General features: G+C 36.0%; 2 protein-coding genes across 3 annotated transcripts; one reads left to right on the top strand and one right to left on the bottom strand.

Annotated features, from left to right (window-relative positions):
- Positions 1-331: 331 nt before the first annotated feature.
- LOC114355461 (prolyl 4-hydroxylase subunit alpha-1-like) lies at positions 332-13,812 on the top strand. Of its 2 annotated transcripts, XM_028308300.1 has the most exons (12): positions 332-601; positions 745-890; positions 1,082-1,238; positions 2,156-2,337; positions 2,507-2,637; positions 2,912-3,033; positions 3,260-3,413; positions 3,739-3,963; positions 4,242-4,301; positions 4,396-4,561; positions 5,935-6,073; positions 13,706-13,812. In XM_028308300.1, the coding sequence occupies exons 1-11, from the start codon at positions 414-416 to the stop codon at positions 6,051-6,053; spliced, it is 1,650 nt and encodes a 549-aa protein (XP_028164101.1). In that variant the 5' UTR covers positions 332-413; the 3' UTR covers positions 6,054-6,073; positions 13,706-13,812. The 2 variants fall into 2 exon arrangements, with proteins under 2 accessions (XP_028164101.1, XP_028164100.1); XM_028308299.1 differs by lacking the exon at positions 13,706-13,812 and having other exon boundaries at positions 333-601; positions 5,935-6,140.
- Positions 13,813-15,979: 2,167 nt separating this feature from the next.
- Positions 15,980-18,300, bottom strand: jdp (DnaJ domain-containing protein). The gene is made up of 3 exons (XM_028308296.1): positions 18,155-18,300; positions 17,694-17,795; positions 15,980-17,350 (listed from the first exon to the last, which is right to left on the bottom strand). The coding sequence occupies exons 1-3, from the start codon at positions 18,239-18,241 to the stop codon at positions 17,027-17,029; spliced, it is 513 nt and encodes a 170-aa protein (XP_028164097.1). The 5' UTR covers positions 18,242-18,300; the 3' UTR covers positions 15,980-17,026.
- Positions 18,301-20,685: the final 2,385 nt, after the last annotated feature.

The raw sequence follows: 20,685 nt of genomic DNA, 5'->3' as shown, positions 1-20,685 counted from the left end.
TTTTATAAGACTACTTTTTTTAAACAAAACAGATATTTTGACTGTCCAATGTCCATCCAAAAAAAAAACAGATCTACTTGAAATAAACAAGTGAAAGTAAAATGAATATAAGACTAAAGATCACCAACAAAATTCAGTGAGCTCTAAGCTTAATGGCCGACAGAGCACAATGGCAACTGGTCAAATAAAACTCGATATAAATAATAATCTTCTTTGTTCAATTCTTTAGACTATAATAGAATATTTTAGTATCAACACCTCATATATTCAATTGTAAATAAAATAGTGGTTAATAAGTAATAGTTACTGGTTACGTTTAATTCCTCATTGGTTAAATTAAATTTGAGATAGTAAATTAATAACGACTTATTCATATTTTTAAAAAGTCTGTTCTAATAAGATTTTCGTGAATAATGTTATCGTTTGAATTTACGTGTTTGATGTGTTTTTGTATGTGGATGAGTTTATTCTCGAGAAGTGAAGCCGAAGTGTTCACTGCAATATCAGACGTTGAACCTTTAATAGAAACACATCAGAGAATAATAAACGATGTGAATGAGTATATCGCGGCTGAGGAAACGCGGCTGTCCACGTTGAAAAAGTAGGTTGTGTTATTAAGCATTAAGTACCTTTATTTTGGAGACAATACCTAAAACATCATAAAATACTCTGAATTGTATTCATTACCCCATTATTTTTCTGAGCGACAGAGGGGCTAACATATTGATTAATTGTGCGCTTCAGGCGATTAAAACTCTACAAAGAAGAGCATGAAACGGCAATGGCGGATATTCCAAACTATTTGGCCAATCCCATCAACGCATTTACTCTTATAAAAAGGCTGACTAAAGATTTGGAGAAAATGAGACAACTTTCTCAAATCGGAACAGGTAAGTTTCTAGGAGTTCACCAACTTTTTATGAGTGCATATCCATAATCCCCATTTATAGCGATATTTCTGCGACCAACTAAATTTCACGCGAGCGGAGCCGCGGGTAAAAGCCGGTCTGGTACAAGATATTTATTCGTACAATAACATTCACGTTTACAAACCAAATAAGTTAAATGCAATGTTTGACAGAAAATTCAAACATTATCGCAAAAACTCATGAGGATTTGAAGTATCCCGTATTAGAAGATCTGACAGGCGCTGCTGAAGCACTGACACGGCTTCAAGAAACATATGAACTTAATGTTCAGGATTTATCAGAGGGGCTGTTGAACGGCGTGGTTTACAGGCAAGTATTTATTTGATAATTTATTTCCAAAAATAAATTGCAACAAGTTTCAAGCTTGTTGCACACGTACCACAACCACAAATCGTGGACGTACGCTAATTTATTTAATCACACGCACCACATTTTGCCGTCACTATCGGCCACCCGCAGCCACGTTACAACCACAACGCAACCACCAGCGAAACCATGACAATCCAACCACATCCACATTTTGTAGAGACCATAACCCAACCGCTAGAAGCCGCAGCGATACTATCCACACGTAACAACTTCACAGCTTGACCACTTTATGTCGCAAATGGTGTGGAGTGGTTGTGGTACGTGTGAAACAAGCCTTATTGAGACTACCTAAGGCAACAATATTGTCTCTTCATGGAGCTACCTACACTTACTTTAATTTTAGTTTAGGCTATTAGCTAGCCTAGAATAATTTCTACTATTAGGTAAGTAGGTACCGGAAAACGCAGCGTGGGACGTCCACCTACCAGGTGGACCGATGACATCGTAAAGGTAGCAGGGAAGCGCTGGACGCAGGCCGCTACCAATCGATCAACATGGAAAGCATTAGGGGAGGCCTATGTTCAGCAGTGGACGTCCTATGGCTGAAATGATGAGGTAGGTAGGTATCTACCTACATAATATTAAAGACGTTTATAAAGACTGTGTATTGTCGAAAGACATCTATTTATGTAAGTAAGTACTTCTAGCCAGATTACCTGAACTGAAATACGATTTATTTTACGAAGAAAAGCTATAAGTACCTAGGTATCACGTTTTTTAAAAATCTTCCTCGCTATGGTGGCACATAAAGTGTTGAGTAATATGCATGTCATGCATTAGACCTACTTATTCATGAATTTTTTTTTATGTATGACATGAAATAATTTAAGAAAATAATATTCGTTTTGTATTATTAGTAAACCGATGTCGGCGGGCGACTGCTTCGAGATAGGTAAAGCCCTGTATGAAGTACAAGACTACACTAATTCGCTAGCCTGGATGACAGAGGCGCTACGGAAATACTCGGAAAAGGACGAACTTAGCGACTACAGAGTGATTGACTACATGGAATATATTGCACTCTCGCATTATTACCTCGGTTTGTGTCTACTTTTTTACAATTTTTTAAGTTCGTTTGACTGAATCGAGCGAAAAACAGTATTCAGAACGCGTTGCTGTCACTGAAAAACAATCAACCAAACTTGTGTTATGTGGCTCTTATAAAACGATATGGCCTGTTATGGCCTGAAAAATGTTTTTATTTATAGGCGATACCAAAAGTGCTTTGCACTGGACTGAGCGGATTGTGGAGCTGGATCCAGAATACCAGCATGGTCCCGGGAACATTAAACTCTACCAGAAAATTATCGCTGAAAAGGAAGCTAAGGAGCTGAACGGGGTGAGCATTTGATTATTCCTGAAAGTTACAACAACTAAATTTTTAAAATACGGTGTGGAAAAGCACTTTTACACGTCACGTAAAGGTTGCCTTCTTTTTGTTCTTTGTGTGTACGATGGACGTTTAACAATGAGTCTAAGTTACAATGCTTTTTTGAAATAACCAAATAAAATCAAAGCTAAAAAAATCCTGCCTAAAGTTAGCTACCTATTATATTTTCGGTTTATGTTATTCTGATGGCTTAAGTTATTTCTATTTAATAATTTTTCATTAGGAAGTTGTAGAAAAACAAACACCAAAATCGCCAGTGTCCGATGATGAATACGAAAAAGAGCTGCAGATTTATAAAGTTCTATGTCGCGGTGAGCTGCAAGTTCCTGGTGTAATATCCAGAAGGTTAGAATGATACGTTGATAGATTTAATTTTATATCAAGTAACGACGTAAGTGTAAAAATATAACATTTTTACTGTCACACTTTGACGACGGTTTCAAGCTCAATACTGAGGCTGTTTTTCAGCATAAATGTTGAGTCTGAGTTGACCTACCTTTGGTGCTTGGATTCACAAAATTCTAAAAGAAATGCCAATTTCCAAATGTGAATAAAGTTTTTCTCTATCCAGATTAAAATGCAGATACCTGACAGAAAACCACCCATTCCTGAAGTTAGCCCCAATCAAGATGGAGTATCTTTACTTGCAACCTGACGTCATCGTGTTTCATGACGTCATGAGTGACGACGAAATAGAATTCATAAAAGCTACTGCTCAGCCTAGGGTGAGAAATGTTACTAAAGTGTTTATAACATTTGGGGAAATAAATAAATAATTTATTTTATATCTTCTGAATAAAAAAGGCCAACAAAGCAATTTATATTTTTCGAACGTTTTTAAGACAACGTGGTTATAAAAAACTTTTACTATTGGATCAATGGGGACATAAGAATCTGTTGACCCATCATATTGGTTGTATTAGTAGCATTTTTTGATATAACCAAACAAACTGTACAAATAAAAACAAGACTAGCCTACTTTGTGCAGCAACACCTTTTTTTACAAATTGTACCCATCAACATTCAAACTTATACAAAGTTCCCTCACAGTTCCAGCGAGCAGGCACCAAAAGTGGCGAAAATGGCGCCCCGGCCCCCTCTAAGTACCGGATCGGCAAGGTAGCGTGGCTTGAAGATAGAGAGTCGCCGGTGATCGCTCGCGTGTCGCAGCGCGTAGCCGACATGACCGGCCTAAGCATGGTCACGGCCGAGGACCTGCAAGTGGTCAACTACGGCATCGGGGGATATTATGTGGCGCACTACGACTTTTCTACAGTGAGTTGGGATAACGCTTTAGGGCAGTGGTTCCTAACCTGGGGGTAATTACCCCCGCAGGGGTAAAACGGAAATTCTAGAGGGGTAACACGGGATGGCACGAAAAAGTATTAAAATAGCAATAAACAAAATAATAGTACGGTACAGGCCACGCCAAACTTATTTAGCAAAAAATTGCGTGGTGGGGGTAAATTTGGCCGTCGTAAAATGTATCGTATGCCTTATTTAATATTATCATTATAATTTAATAAAATATAATGAGACGCATTTTTTTACAGAAACAAGATTTTATCGAGTACGACCCTAATGGAGATAGAATCGCTACTGTATTGTTTTATGTAAGTTTTTTTTTCGTCAAACCCATACGTAAGACTCGTTTAATAATAAAATACGTGCCTTGTCTGACCTGAAACCCTGCTCTCAACTTACCAGATGTCAGACGTGGCGCAAGGAGGCGCGACAGTATTTCCGAAGCTGGGACTCAGTGTGTTCCCCGAGAAAGGCGCGGCGGCGTTCTGGCTAAACCTACACCCGTCCGGCGAGGGAGACCTGGCCACGCGACACGCCGCCTGCCCGGTGCTGCGAGGCTCCAAGTGGGGTAAGACCTGCCTTATTACTAAACTCTTATTTCTTTCCATTTTCATTATAATTCTTGCAACTCACGAATTCGAGTGAGCTTTAGGTACTTGTGTGCACATAACGATAGTGTAATGTCTATCAAAACTTTTGAAAACGAACAGTAAAGAGCCACCACACATGTAAAAGCTCACTCGCTTTCGTGAATTGCAACAACTATTATCGATTACTCGTTCAAATACATATAGGATGGGAGAACATCTGATTAGACAATCGCAAAGCAACTGCCAAAGGAAACGAAGTTATCGCATACCAAATCATCTATCTAGTTCTAGTGAAATGGTTCCCCAAATGCGGTAATAGGTAGCGCTATAGCTAATATGGCTTGCGTGACGAAAATGTCCCGCACCTTGAATGCGAGCTATCCGAACACCCAATGAATATGAGTCACTAAGGCCAAGCCGCACTTGAGCGGCGCTGCGCGGCGCGGCATAGAGCGTCACATTATACAGGGTGACTTTTAAATTGTTGGCATTCTTTTAAACGAAGACTCTACTCATGGTTGTACATAGTACATTCCCTGAATATGAGACAAATCCAATGAGTTAAATTTCAAAAACTAAAATTTTGTACAGACGACAGCACATCAAACTTAACACTGTGGCATCTTATTTCGATGTAGGTGTTATTCTGCAACAAAAATCTATAATCTGAAGTGCTGTTAACTGTACAATCGTTCTAAACTCTTTCTAAGAGCACACTAATACATACAAATAAATAGTAAAATTGAGACAAAAAAACTCATTGGATTTGTCTTATATTGAGGGAATGTACCATGTATCATGAGTAGAGTCTTAGTTTTAAAGGATGCCAACGATTTAAAAGTCTATAATTGCTCGAATGGGTTCTGCTGACCTCTATAGCACCAATAGCCACAACAATAGCGCTGTAAACAAGGACTATAAGAGTTGTACCTCAATAAATTGTTTGCCTCCTGTCACATAAAAAAATTGCTTAAACGAACCTGCAGAAGGTCATAAATTAAAATAGGTTGTGAAAACACGATAATATAAGGAACACTGCTTATATCTTGAAAAGTCACAGCAATAATAAAATAACTCCTATTACAATAAAATAACTTAAATGCCTATAAGTTTTTTAAGAGCTTTTGCTTCGGAATAGGGAATGAAAATCTCGCGAGATTGGTGCTCAAGTGAGATCCCGCGAGTTTATGAATAACATTACTGCAAGATCTCGCTAATTTCGAGATCTCGCGAGAACGAGATTACATTCCCTACTTCGGAACATTTCTGCGAGAAAACTCTAGCTATCAATATTAACAGAAATTCATAATTTTCCATTACCATTCTGATTTAATATATTACTTGTTTATAGTCTCAAACAAATGGATCCACGAGCGCTCACAAGAGTTCTTGAAGCCTTGTACCCTGGAGTACCAAGAGGAAGGAATCCTCCGCAAGCTTCCAAAACCTATTCCAACGAGTCACAGATAATATAACAAAATATATTAACAGTACGTAATATGCTACTAACTAATATCTAAATTATTTTATTTTATTATTATGAATTCATACAGGTAGCATAATGAGTCTTATTTAATTAAAAATAACAATACACTTGATACTAATGCAATACTTTGCCTCATAGTTATTTGTTCAGCCGTTATAAGAAAGTAAGTGATAGGTAGGTACCTACGTCAATTAACATAAAAAAGCAATTTACGGATAGCAAATGTTTGCAAAACACAATTTCAGGACAAGGGTAAGTCGGACTCGCGTACTAAGTTTTCTATACAAACTTGTAATGAATTGAATGAATTAATTAATATTTTAGAGCAAAAAATTATTTAAAAAAACTGTCATTTTTGGTCTCTTTTTAGTATTTGTTGCTAAGCGGTAACAGAAAATAAGTACTTACTTAGGTACATCATCTATGAAAATTTCAAATGTCTAATAGGCCAGGAGAATTAAACACAAAAATGAATTAAATCGGAAATAATTCCTACAAAAGATTTTATTGCTTTAATGGCTTCATTGGTTGCCCATTAACACTCTCCTAAGTTTTCGACTTCGACGGAGTTGTGCTTAAGTTGTGGGGGCCCTCGAAAGGAGCGTTTTTTCGGTTTTCCGGTTATACCGCGTAAAGGACTTACCTTATCGAAAAGCGGTCTTCATGACGGTTGAAGGGCACTTAATCCTGCATTCAATAAGACCAAATTCATATGTTTTGAACAAACCGTTCTCGTGTTTATCTTCGACAAAGTAGAAAATGCACGTATAATAATTAATAGCTAATAGCTACGTCCAATAGCTCGTCACCCGCAGGCTCCCAAGCCTTATAAAGGGCCGCCTTAACCAGCGTATTCCTGTCAAGGCTCGCGAGTTGGATTCGACCATCAATCCCTATTTTTTAAGTGACCCCTATGATAACAAAATTCCTATTAAGTGTTACCATAGGGGTCACTTAAAAATTAGGGATTGATGCTGAAAACGGGAAAAAGTCTAGTTTTGCAGTTTTACAAACAAGGCTATGCTTTTAATAATAAATACTTGATTTTAATATCGTTGAGAAATTAAGATAGTCAAGTGAACACGAATCTTACGTGGCTAGAATCATATTATTTTGATAATCAAATATAATATAAACTAAATTTAACTAAAATCTCCATTTTTATATCTTCAATCTGCTTCAGTGAACGTTGTGCGGAGAGCAATTTAAGACAACAAAAACGTTACATATAGAATTATCTGTATACTGTACATAACATTCCTGTTGTTTATACATTACCCTAAGTCTTCTTTGTTCACGTTTGTTGGTTCTTCGAACAGAAGTGCTGTTTGGTAGAATACTCCAGAACAAACAAAGTAAGTACATGCATGTCCCAACTTAGCATTGCACACTACTGTGTTTGCTATGAAACACTCTTAGACTGCTCCTCTTGTCTTGAATTCTTCGTTTCGAATGCAAAACTAGACTGCATACTAAGTACCTATTTATACTTACCTATCGAAATTATGATTGTAGGTACTACAAAAGATCCTTAAAAAATTCTACATACATACTACATACTATACTCTTTCACGCAAAAACTACTGAACAGATTTTGATGAAACTTTACAGTATTATTGTTTATAACACAGAATAACATATAGGCTATAATTTACGCGGGTGAAGCCGCGGGCAATTAAGTCTTTCCGAACGGATTTGCGTTTACCTACCCTTAAATTATAATTAGTATTACATGAGTTGCTAAAACGTTACTCTATAGATTTTCTATGGCAAAGGGACCCCACTAATCTAGTTAGCGAACTCAATTGTCCAACTTTTATCGATTTCAAAGCTGCTGAAAATCTAATTTTACTGTAAATTGAAAACCCACCAGGGTTTTCAGGGCTTGATGAAGTGTTTTGAATTAACTATGTCCTCTAAGACAAAATTACTCTTTTTCGTTTATGTTAAGTAAATCTATACTAATATTATAAAGCTGAAGAGTTTGTTTGTTTGTTTGTTTGTTTGTTTGGTTGAACGCGCTAATCTCAGGAACTACTGGACCGATTTGAAAAATTCTTTTTGTGTTGGATAGCCCGTTAGTTCCTGAAGGCTTTAGGCTATATATCATCACGCTAAGACCAATAGGAGCGGAGCACCAATGAAGAATGTTTCAAATCAGTGATTTTTTTCCTTTTGAGAGCTGACGCTGCGTAAACGGTTAAAGTTTCGCAAAAATCATGTATGACAGAATTGTTCCCCTTTAAAAGTTCTAAAAAAAAGTCCGCGATAGCATATGTCTATCTTTTAAGGTTGGCTCATAGTAACCCTTTTTATGCAAAAAGAAATCTGTTTTAAATTAATGCATTATTTGCGCAGGTTTTTTCATAAACATGATATTAATCCTTATCCAAATAAATAAGTTATTCATCACAAGTATTTAATTTTAAACATACTTGGCCTTTACACCATTCGATTTCAATAAATATCTTAGAAGATATCGCAGTTTTAAAATATCATCGCAGCAAAATAATGATCAAGTACTGCGCGCGCCACTGATGGATCAATGCACAGCCTAAACCGCTGATCGTAGAGACCTGAAACTTGGACGGTGTATTCTTTGTAAGACGTAAGCATCTGATAAGAAAGGATTTTCCAAAATTCTACCCCTAAGGAGGTAAAAAGGGGGGGGCAAAGTTTGTATGGGATAACGAGATTCCTTCGTTCAATCTACTTCAAATTTCGCATAAGCATTCTTATAACAGAATTAATGGAAGATGTGTTTCGTATTTTAGTGAAATGCACCCCCTAACTATGTTAAAAAGGGGTAGAAAGTTATTTTAGTGGTGATTTGCTTCAAAGTTGATATTAATTACTCATTAGTGCATTTTTTTTACAATCATGTCATGTTAAAGACTATCATACTCTAGGGGCCTCCACTTAACCTCGGAGTTGGTGCCCGCTGCGTGCGGCTCGCCTAACAATGCATAGTAATGCATGACGGTCAAGCCGCGGGCACCTGCTTGCGCTGTATACATAAACTCATTTTCGCGCGAGAGTTTTGGCGGAGGCCCTTGAGGTAGTGGGAGTAGTCTTGAGGAAAAGCTCCTTCTCCCACGGCCAGTGGCATGCTAGAAGCTTGGTGATTCTAGCACCTGTAGGAAAATAAAAAAAAAGTTTACCAATAATACTGCGGTAGGTGTAGTTTTCGATTTCGTTGCAAAAAGATAATACCACCGATCAAAGGCCGAGCTGCATATTCATAAAATATAAGAAAATTTTATTTTTATGTTTATTAATTTAACCTTTAAGATTTTTATATTTTATAAGTATTCAAACATTTAGATAATAACGTTAAAAACATTTAAAAATCGAATGAGAACGTTTTCGACTTCTCCGCGGACGAAGTCGCGGGCAAAAGCTATTTGTAAAATAATTAGACTAAATTATTAAAAGTGCCTACCCAAAGTCATTATTCCACGCGGACGAAGTCGCGGGCACAGCTAGTCTACTTATAAAAGTTGAAAGCTCGACCATTGAAGTTGTAATTGGAATTGGAAGAACCTAGAAAGTTTTAGCCTAGGCCGCTGACCATCGACTTTTAGTTGGCCGATAGTTGGGCCCAATTCTAATTTGTATGAAGTATCGGCCGATACCAAATCGGTGTAATGTGCGCACTTTCATACATCTCCGTACTGATTTAACAGCCCGACCGACTATCGGCCAACTAAAAGTCTGCGCCTAGGCTAATCCAATATTGGACAAATGTTTTCTAAAAACTAAGCGACCATATGGGACCGATATTGAGTCTTATCACGTTGTGCATTGGGTTAACCTTCGGTGTTGCATTTCATGCAGAATAATAGCGCTTTGTTATAAGGTCAGTCGTTGCTGGAAATGGCTTCTCGTGTTGCCTGAATGCATTCCGTTTTCACGGAAAAGCGTCGGTTTCAAACATTTACTTGAATAAACGCTATTTCAGGAGATCGGAACATTATATGTCTGTGAATGGAATGATAATGTTTCTAGTATGTTTAATTATATTAGAGAAGTCAATGTAAGTGTCTTCGTTCACCTCGTTCATTATAGAAGTCTAACTTATTTAATGCACACACTGTATACTCTATTTTACAGCTATGTATAAATATTTTAAATCATTTTAATATTTTTCTTCACACTTTCTTCAAGCCAAATGGGCTACTGCCATCTAATCAATTTTATACCAACTTTTAATTAGACTGCTGCACTTATTCAAAAAATACTCAGAGAAGAATTTATTAACTCTATATTATTATGTCTAAAGTCGTCTTAGGTTCGAATCTCACAAGACTCAAATAACCGAATGGTTCTAACTGTCGCACCAATTACAATTTTAGTATTAGCACAGAATAAGTAATAAAAGTGAGACGAGTTTGAGACTGGATAGATAGGTACTAAATTAATATAGATGTTACAGGAAATGTATGAAATCCGTCATTGTATAAAATTCCTAGGAATTGTGTATAATTCCTAAAATCACCCGGAAATGTGTGATGTAAATTATGTTAGACACATTTCCTACGATTACGCGGGTTCTCTATCAAATCGCCAAATTTTTTGTATGCCTAATTGTCTATTCTATGGCACACAAATTTCAAGCCTAAATTTTTTTTACACAAAATCATTTTTATTGAGTCACTTTTTTTTCTCCGAAACTTAAATAGCGCTCGGCGGCCGCTACCGCGGCAGCTGGTAAGGTCGCAAGTCTAACCTAACCTAACCTAACTGAGACTTTGTTATCCAGCTACAAGAGTACTAAAACCTTCATGCCAATAATAGTTTAATAAAAGAGATGTTAAAATTAGGAATTTCCAATACTTCAGCCAGAGGCGGGGCAAGACCTAAATTTGATGTGGGCAAGACAGATTTCGCGAGGCCTTGTTCTGTGGCGACCTGAAGACGGATTTTATGAAATAATAAAAAAAGGGTCAAAGGTCTATACATTGACAGTTTCTGATTTCTTGATTCAGTGATTATTTAAAGAATAATGTCCGTCACTTAAAACCGTGTTGTTGCTTAATTTTGTGTTTGATTATGGCTGAATTTGTTTGGAAAAAAATATTTTTTTATTTTTAACTACCTTGTTTAGCTATCAAGAATTTATATTTAATAGTCAATGTTTGCATTTATTGTCGTATTGTGATATTGTCATCTCCACCTTGTATACATTTTTTCAAAATTTTTGATGCGCGAGGCCCCTTGTACCGCGAGGCCGTAGGCGGTGGCCCACGTCGCCTACGCCTTACGCCGCCTCTGACTTCAGCGTAGTATGCGTGATGCCGAAAGAAAAAACCGCGCTGGTGCCGCTTAGTTTTATACATTTCCTAATACAATATTGGAATTCTATAAAATTCCTAGGAAAAGTATACATTTCCAAGGATATGTGCGTATTAAAAAATACCTGCAGCAATATTTTATACATTTCCTAAATAGTTTCGGAATTGTATACATTTCCTAAGAATAGTATACAATTCCTAGAATTCATACATTTCCTGTAACATAGATATTATTATGTTTACACAAGCATATTATCGATATAAACATGTATGACCCCATAAAATAAATTATCTTTGTCATCATACTAACATTTACCCTAAGCGGGATTCGATCCTGAAGCTATAAGCGTAAAGCGGTGTAAAATGTTTCTGTGACTATTATCGACCGACGTTTAGTACATAATGCACGGGTAACTGCATATATTACTGACACTGAACACAAATCAGTAAAAAAATAATGCCCTAATATTTTTTAATTTTGAGTATTTTATTTTATCGACAATCTGTTAAACACACTACTAATTATTGAACACATGAACATCATTTGTTGACTTTTTAATTTTTATTCTATTTTAAATTTCTATTGCAATCTTTAAAATTATTTTTGACACTTGTAAAAAGCTGACGCCCACTAGGTTTATTCCAATTGCGCCTGTTGAACGTGCGAGACAAAATTGGTTTATTCCAATTTGTACCTACTGCAAAACAAAATTTACTAAAAACTTAGTTTGCTTTCTATGGGAGTCTCTTGTTTATCTGAAACTAGCTTTTGCCCGCGGCTTCATCCGCGTGAAATTTCGTTTGTCATAGATCGTCATAAATTATAGCCTATTTGTTACTCTGGGTTATAAACAATAATACTGTAAAGTTTCATCAAAATCCGTTCAGTAGTTTTTGCGTGAAAGAGTAACAAAAATTCAGACATCCAGACATCCAAACTTTCGCATTTTTAATAATATTATTAAGTAGGATAATAGGTAGGTATTGTTTCCTACTTTTATCTCTGTGAATAGGTATGGCAAGGAAGCAAAGTAACATCCTGTATAAGTAATTTACAAGCCAAAAGGTATTAGTCTTTTTTACGGCAATCCAATTTTGCAATATAATGTTAAAAAACAAAATTCAACAAAGAATTCTCCAAAAAAAACATTTCCTGCAAAAATCGGGATGGTCGTGGGAAAGAGCCCTCACTTAGATACCTACCTAGTGTTTTGTCAGTGAAAGAATGTTCCCTGAAAAAATATATACTTTCATTCATATGTAGGTAAAGCCGTGGTAAAGCTCACTCGCCTTCGTGAATTGCAATAACTAAAAGTAAAGTTTTTGTAGCCCCAGGAAAAGCCAAGCTACTTATGGGTCCTACTTAGGTACTACAGAAATTCGTAACAGAGATTTCAGAGCTAGTGCCGATTATCCACAGGGCAAAGCGGTCAATTAGGGAGAATTACATTAAGTCCAGTCACGATGTTTGTCTATTATGCCTGTAAATCTATTAGGACAGCGTCACGTGACTTTAACACTTTTAGCTAAAGAAATAAACGAGACTTGCTTGGAATGCACATTTGAACAATTTAGGCTGGGTTGCACCATCTTACTTTGACTGTAACAAACGTCAAAAATCTGTCAAAATCCATACAAAAACCACCGGTTATTGTTATAGTTACGGTCAAAGTTTGGTGGTGAAACTCAGCCTTAGTCCTTAAAATTATTCTTGAAGTCATTTAAATGTTTTTCAATAGCACCTTAGGTATTTAACTAACTACCTACATCACAATATGTATATTTTACCTATACCTACACTCACTCTACTTACAAATATTTTGACATTATAAAACAGCTATGTAAATAAAGAATAGCTAGTGAATTATAATTATCTTTCATAAAGAATCTGAAAACTCAGGCGCGTTACTTTTTAAAATGTCCTCTTGAAATCTAACATAAATGATGGTGAAGTAAATCCTAAACCTAAACTACTTAATACACTGAACTAGCGTTACGTTGTTTCTTACTCGTATTCCAAAGGATGACTGGTAGAGTATGCAGAGATGATTTAAGAACACAAATTGGTTACCGATTACTCTTATAAAACAGATGTGTGTGCAGTGTGGTAATCAATTATTTCCAATTCATTCAAAAATTAAGGGTAAATTCTACCATCGAAAAACTAATGCGTAGACCGGAAATTAAGGAGAGCGTAGGTCATATTGACCCATAAGTAGTAATACCTTCATAAGTCCATCTTGAAGTCTCTTTCGCTTCTATCTTCACTGTCTTCATAGTAAATAATTATTAAATTAGATTTATTTATCACTGGTTAATTAACACCGTCACTTTCTATCCAGCCAAGAGCTGGTGGCAAACTGGTGGTGATCCGAGCAGTTCGCTACTGGCCAACGCAACCGGAGCCGGACTGTAAACATCCACTCAATGGAATCCCTGCACAGCTGACCGCCTGGCAACGTTATGTTACATAAAGATAATGATGTGACCACCGTGCAGGGTGACAAATATAGGCTTGTTGCAAATCGTCGCTTAAGTTCTATCACCACGTAAGTCATTTTTTGGAGGTTTTGGCATGTTGATTCCATTCGCTAGAGAATCGAAAGACGCGTCGTTTCGTCCAATTTCCTGAAAGTTGCTAAAAATGACTTACGTGGTGATAGAACTTAAACGATGAAATGACGACTTAAGGTTTTTGTTGTAAAATAGCGCCTATTGCTACCTAATAAGGTATACTTACTATAGTGTTTACCTTGAGGAGCCGTTGTCCGTGTTTGAGATATGTAATAATTATATGTGCGTCGGGTTCGTTATCTATTACGATCGAAAAAGTAACATTCAACCTCCTTTTCTGTTTGATTTCGGGACTTGGTGAAACGATCACGTGAATTAGTCAAGATTAATTTCAAAGCTATAAAAATTTCTATGAAGAAATATTCAGGAGTTTCTAATGTTTTGCTGCGATTATTTAGTAATTTTAGAAACTATTAATCATAGTATTAAACTAAAAACGATAAATAGTACAAATTGACTCAAAAATCTCACTAAGACGAATAATCTCACAACAAATCCACTGCGATTCGCATACTTTTAAATAAGCATAAAAATGCTCTACTGATCTACATTGTAGAATACATTTTCAATATTGTTAATTGCAATGAATAAAACGAAAAAAAAATGAAAATATAGTCAAATGTAGAGTTCAAATTGATACTGTGTATGAGCCTTATTATTGGTAGTCTACATCGAAAATGTTTTCCCGTAATTTGCATACAGCACGCGCTAAAATTTTGTTTTTCAACTTAAGAATCCTCGGAATGATTAAACAGGACGGGCTGGGTGCTTGGAAATGTTGATTTTTTCGTTTCGATGTGTGTGACACGCGACAAGTTTACATAACATTTCCTCTGAAATGTATTGATGATGTTGTGCCACTTTGTTCTACATTCGCTATTCGATGACCAACAAGCAGGTATGTTGTATTTTTTACGGATAAATAAGTCCGAATTAATATTTAATAAGTATTCCGAACCAATAGAATAGAAACTGGGAATCTTTCAAACAATAATTCCTGTCCCTGAACTGTCTGTCTTTAACTTGAATAAACCTATATTTGATTGCAAAGTGAAATATAGTTCAGATTCACTAAGACAGCTTAATCCCCGATTAAATCGATATTTATCGTACAAAGACAATTTATTTACAATTTTGTTTGGGGTCCATTGATTGGCGCAAATTATAGTCTGGCTCTCTACATTTCCTAAAAATAGCGGCCATCGCTCTGAATTATTGATTTGTTATCAAAACTAGAGCCAGACATCCAGTTTTTTTTGTTCATTTGTCCTTGATCTAGGACCTAAACAAGGTTGTGGTCCTGCCTCACAAGGTGACCTCCATTTTTTCAGTTTTTTCTTTCTCGTTAACCTTGGGACAAGATTAAATACCGCTAGAATAAACTTGTGCGTAAAGAAACGCCCGTATTCACAAACATTACTATGAGATCTCACAGTGTGCGTGGCACACGAACCAATCACAGAACTCTATTCAACGCTGTGCGCCTTTGCCGCTTCACTAGTGCAAGTAATCGTTTGTGAATACGGGCGTAAGTAGGATACTTCGATCGCCCGGTCTTTGTTTATGGTAAAACTAAACCTGAATCTTCTTTTATATAAGGGTGCACATTAATGAAAAAAGTTTTCATTTCATCAATTAAAGTATTTCATGCTCGATATGAGTAGGTATAATCTGTCGTATCGAATTGTACTGACAACTGTGCACAAAAATAGAAATAAATAATATTATATTTTATTAATCATCCAGTTAGTTTATCTATCACTGTATGCTGGAGTCAACATACGATCCCAATGCATTAGAACCTAACCTACACTATTGCTTCTCTCCTACACGTTCAAGAATTGCTCAGTGGGAAATAAATCGAGTCCTAAAAAGCTGTAGCTTTTCGTAGCAAGGATTCGTAGTCGTAGCTAACTACATACCTACTCACCTACTATAATTAATACTATCCTTTCGCGAACAGCAAATGCAATATTGCAATGTTGGCTGAAATGAGTCAAAGGTTATTAAGTGAAACATGGTGCTAAATAAAACAACAATACTTTATTCACCATTTATTGTTTCACAGATTATAATCACATCAAAAGTAAAAACATCATAATTACTTATTTGGCATTGATTTTGTTAAAGAGATTCTCATCGACATAAATATTAAATTTCAAAATTCTCTACTTGTAACATTTATGTTATATATTTTAAACATCCAAAGTAAATACTGTTAAACATTTAACACATAATATCCTATAATACTAATAACTATTAGAGTCGGGGAACACAACACCAACGTCGGAACAGTCAGTAAATTAAGTATTACTAAGGTATTAGAAAGTAGTTTGTCAAGGTTAATAACACAAACAAAAACCAAGCCTGCCTCGCTATACCCTGTATACATCTCACAACAATATCCATTATATCCTCCATTTCATTTAAAATAATATAATACTTATAGTAAGATAAATAGTTATAAAATAGGATTCAAAAATATAATCTTCGAAACATCATAGAGATTCCTTAATAGTTTCTAACATATTGTTCTACAGCAGAAATGTTTAATCAGACTCATAAGTTTATCAGGAATGTGCAGAGCTTACGGCTAGGGGGCTACACAAGTGTCAAACACTACGTCACACTAACCGGGGCGTCTACGTCGATCTTACGCTAACAACAGAATAAATGTTACTTATCATTAAACATCAAACACTGAAAATTTCAAAAGTAGATACCGAGTTACATTCGAGTTACGTTCTGAGCTGACCTGATGAATATTGTGCCGTATTACAACTAATTACATACTAAACATTAATTACACTTATTTAAGATTTAAAAACATCAATAAGTTTAATGGCATTTGATATAACAGCCTGGTATAAGTATATCACAATAATATTATTGTGACAAGGAAGGTACATTGTTTATATAATTTTTGACACCGATATCGAAAATTACGTAAGTAGGTACGTTTAAATAATAATGCAAGAGGTCAGGGCACAAATAACCTCTTAGCAATAATAACAAAACAAAAGCGAAGTAAGTACGCCCCTGAATCAACATAAGTAGGATGGGAGAAAGTCGCAACTGTTTTATGAAATTTAGATTTCATAGTTGCGGAATTTGGAGATGACTTCAGACGGGGGCTCCTGGTTGCCTCCGCCCCAGCGTCCCCAGAGGGCGGCGCCGCCCTCGGAGGCGCGGCGAGCGGCGGAGTTGCTTGGGCCGAGGCTGGAGGGCCCGGAGGCTTTACCTGGCTCGCCCTCCAGCATGCGGTCCTTGGTGTTCGGCTTGGACCAGTGCATGGACTGCTGCACGTGGTCCTTCATGCCCAGCCACTGCTTGTAGCCCATGGCGATGCCGCTCTGACGCCACTTGTCGTAGAGAGCGCGCTTGCCCGGGTCGCACAGCGTCTCCTTAGCGTCCTGAGGGTAAGATTTCATTGTTATTTTGAGGGTTGAAATTCGCCGAGGATACTTAAAGACTTGAGACCTAAGACTTACTATACAACGCAATAACAAACTGTGAGTCTTATGCCCGTTTTCACCATCAAACCCTAATTTTTAAGTAATCCCTATGAAAACAAAATTCCTGTTATGTCTTACCATAGGTTCCACTTAAAAATTAGGGATTGATGGTGAAAACGGGCATTAAACTTTTTAAGATGTCTGGAAGATATCGCTTTTGGAATTAAGTCCGCTATTGTACTCTACTGTTATATGGATATTACTCTTAAAAAAATATGTTGCTGCGAATTAAAACACCGACCTTCAATTTCTGGAATGTAGCTTCAGCATCTTTATCGCCGTTGTTCTTGTCGGGATGGTGCTGCAAGGCCAGAATCTTGTACTCGGCGGTGATCTGCTCAATCTGCAAACAATTCACGGCTTAATTAACAACCAGATTCATAAATAATCTTAGTAAATTCCCTCGCGCACCTTCGAAGAAACGGCCAACTTAATGTTAGTGACGCACTAAGTGACACAAACAGGTAAAATAATTACAACGGGGCTTTCCTAAATGATACAGCTCAAATGCAGGTTTAACTCAAGCATTCGCGTTCACACTTAATTTAAGAAAAAGAAAGGTTGTAATGTAGGTCAACTCTAGGGCCTCGAAAATATTAAGGTCACTGGGCAATCGATACAGATTTTTTAAATCAAGTTTAATGTTTATTGCATTTTACAGTTAGCTTAAAGTTAGGAATAATGGCAAAATTAAACACTCACAGAAGAATTCTCATCACACCCCAGCAATGCGTAGTAGTCGTCGTCCGGGTTCCGTTGATAATTTAGTATTTCATCCACCCCCGTCATTGTCACGACCCTCCCTTGCAAAACCCCAACAGATACTAACGCTAAGCGTGTGTGTGTTTTGTGTAGTATTCTAATTCATTCACTTTCATTCATTCGCATTAAGCGCACAGAGACAAACTGGTTCATTCATTCAGTTAGTGCTGCTGGTAGTTATAATAATGAGGATTATTAATAATTGTGACTATTATTATAACTTGCCTAATAGTTGTTAAGAGCTTGTAATCTAGTGCTGCTATTGAACATTTTAAATATTATTTATTTATTATTTTATTTATTTATTTATTTTAATTACACAGGTTTATACCTTATTACGTAATTACCTTATTATGTAGGTATCTATATGGTGCATCTATTTTTATCTCGTCCTTACTTAATGTAGAGTCGACAACAAGTTATGTTTTTCAATCTACTGTATATTAAATGAAATACATAAATGTTATGTGAATTACTAAGCCCGTCAGTACACTTTCAAGTGTTGGATTGTTAATTAACTAATTAGTGCATATTATAATTATTGTTATTACAGTAGAACGCCGATTATCCGAATTAATTGGGACCGGGGTCGATTCGGATAATCGAAAATTCGGATAATCGGACTTAGACTGGTAATAGAGAAAAACGAACTTTCGCACATAGAACAAACTTTAATAAGTTTAACAAACAGACATATTTCTATTGAGCGATATTGTAGAATATATCTGAGTTCCAACAAAATAAATTATCAAAAATTACTTGGTTTTAATTTTTTATATTAGGCTTAGAACCGATTCGGATAATTGGCGATTCGGTTAATCGGCGTTCGGATAATCGGCGTTCTACTGTATTAGTATTTAAATAATATTTGTAAAGAAAATAATAGAAACCTAGATGTTTTTCAACTTATGCGTTTACTAAAAGAAGTAATGCAATTCCTCTTTAGCTAGACATACTTGATATTTAGTTAATAATCTCTCCTTTTAATGCAATAATAGAGTCAAATTCTCTCAACCCTAGCATAGTAGAAGTGATGTTAATTATGATAACGAGACCAACATTATACCTATATTTCCACACTAACAACGTGCAATAAAATAGTAGTTACAACACTATGAGCGAATGAGCGAATGGGTATTATCGTTCAATCAATAAAGACCGCCCGTTCAGAAACAGAAATTAAAGCTAAACCTATGTATAGTTAAAATCAATGACAAATTCTTATAATTACGTTAGTTAAATAAGCTAAAGCATTCTCGTAATTTAAACTAGCGTAAATGTATCGTGTTACTGTGCATCAACAATTAAAATGTCTTTAAAAATGAAAAATGTAGAGACGCATCATTTCTGAACGAAAACGCAAGCGAGTAACATCGATCGATGGCTACAACGCGCCTCTGGCGGTCAATTTGAACACAAGGTTACAGTGTGTCTCTACTACGCATTCGCTTCATTTTGCAGAATTCATTCAAGTTTATGATTTTTGTATGATATGTAAAGTTGATTTTTTTTTGGAAATTATTATAACATTTTTTGTTTATTTCATCAAAAACAAATTTAATTCACCGTACTTTCACGGTTTATGTAGAGTCGCTTAATTAGTACAGTGAAATTATTAACGCTGTGATTGTACTCTCGAATTCGTGAGATTTTGACTAGTTTTGCTTTTTGTTATGGAACTCTACATAGAGTAGAAAATAACTGCCGTAATAAATAGATGCCTGAATAGTTTATCATACGAGTACGTCATTATTACAATATGTATGAGAAACACAATGCTTAATGTGCACAATGTAGAGTCGCTCATAAAATGCAATAAATAATGAGCAATTAAAAAGGTATTTATTTATTTATTTAATAGGACAACCAACAAGACATACACTGGAAGACAATCAATATTTACAACGTATTTAACTTAATCTAAGTGCTTATTATTATATTATATGGTATGTTTATTATTTATTTATAAGGAAGAATTAAGTTGGAATATTTACTAACAATTACCCAAAGCATAATTTATTTTTATATGATCAAACGAACTTACCAAGTGAAGTTCGATCTGAATTATCCTGTTTTCGCCGAAGAGATTTATTTTACCGTGTAGTACCACAGTACGACAAGCCAATCCGCACACAATATTCAGCGTAGTAGTAGTAAAAAACAAAAGAGCGGGCAACCCCACCCCTACCACGCNTATTATACGTACTATAACTTTAGGCTAAGTTGCTTGTAACATAGTGTACTTAAAATCGTGGCACCTATCCCACTGGGGCATGTATCCTGGAATTACCCTATCAGCCTGTCTGGTTCACTACACTTTTGTATATTTATAGTAATATGACTGTATAAATTTTAATATTTCCATGGATTTTTAAAGCAAATATCCTAAAAATTGAGTTTAGATCGAGTTGTTCACGGCACAACACTACGGTAGAGCCAGCAAAACCATTCCCGAACTCATTGGTATCTTA

This window comes from Ostrinia furnacalis, unplaced genomic scaffold (genome assembly GCF_004193835.3).
Source record: "Ostrinia furnacalis isolate ACB-3 unplaced genomic scaffold, ASM419383v2 OfSCF2409, whole genome shotgun sequence".
Classification (NCBI taxonomy): Eukaryota; Metazoa; Arthropoda; class Insecta; order Lepidoptera; family Crambidae; genus Ostrinia; species Ostrinia furnacalis.
Note: the sequence above shows the minus strand (reverse complement) of the source record. Positions and strands in the feature narration are given on the sequence as shown.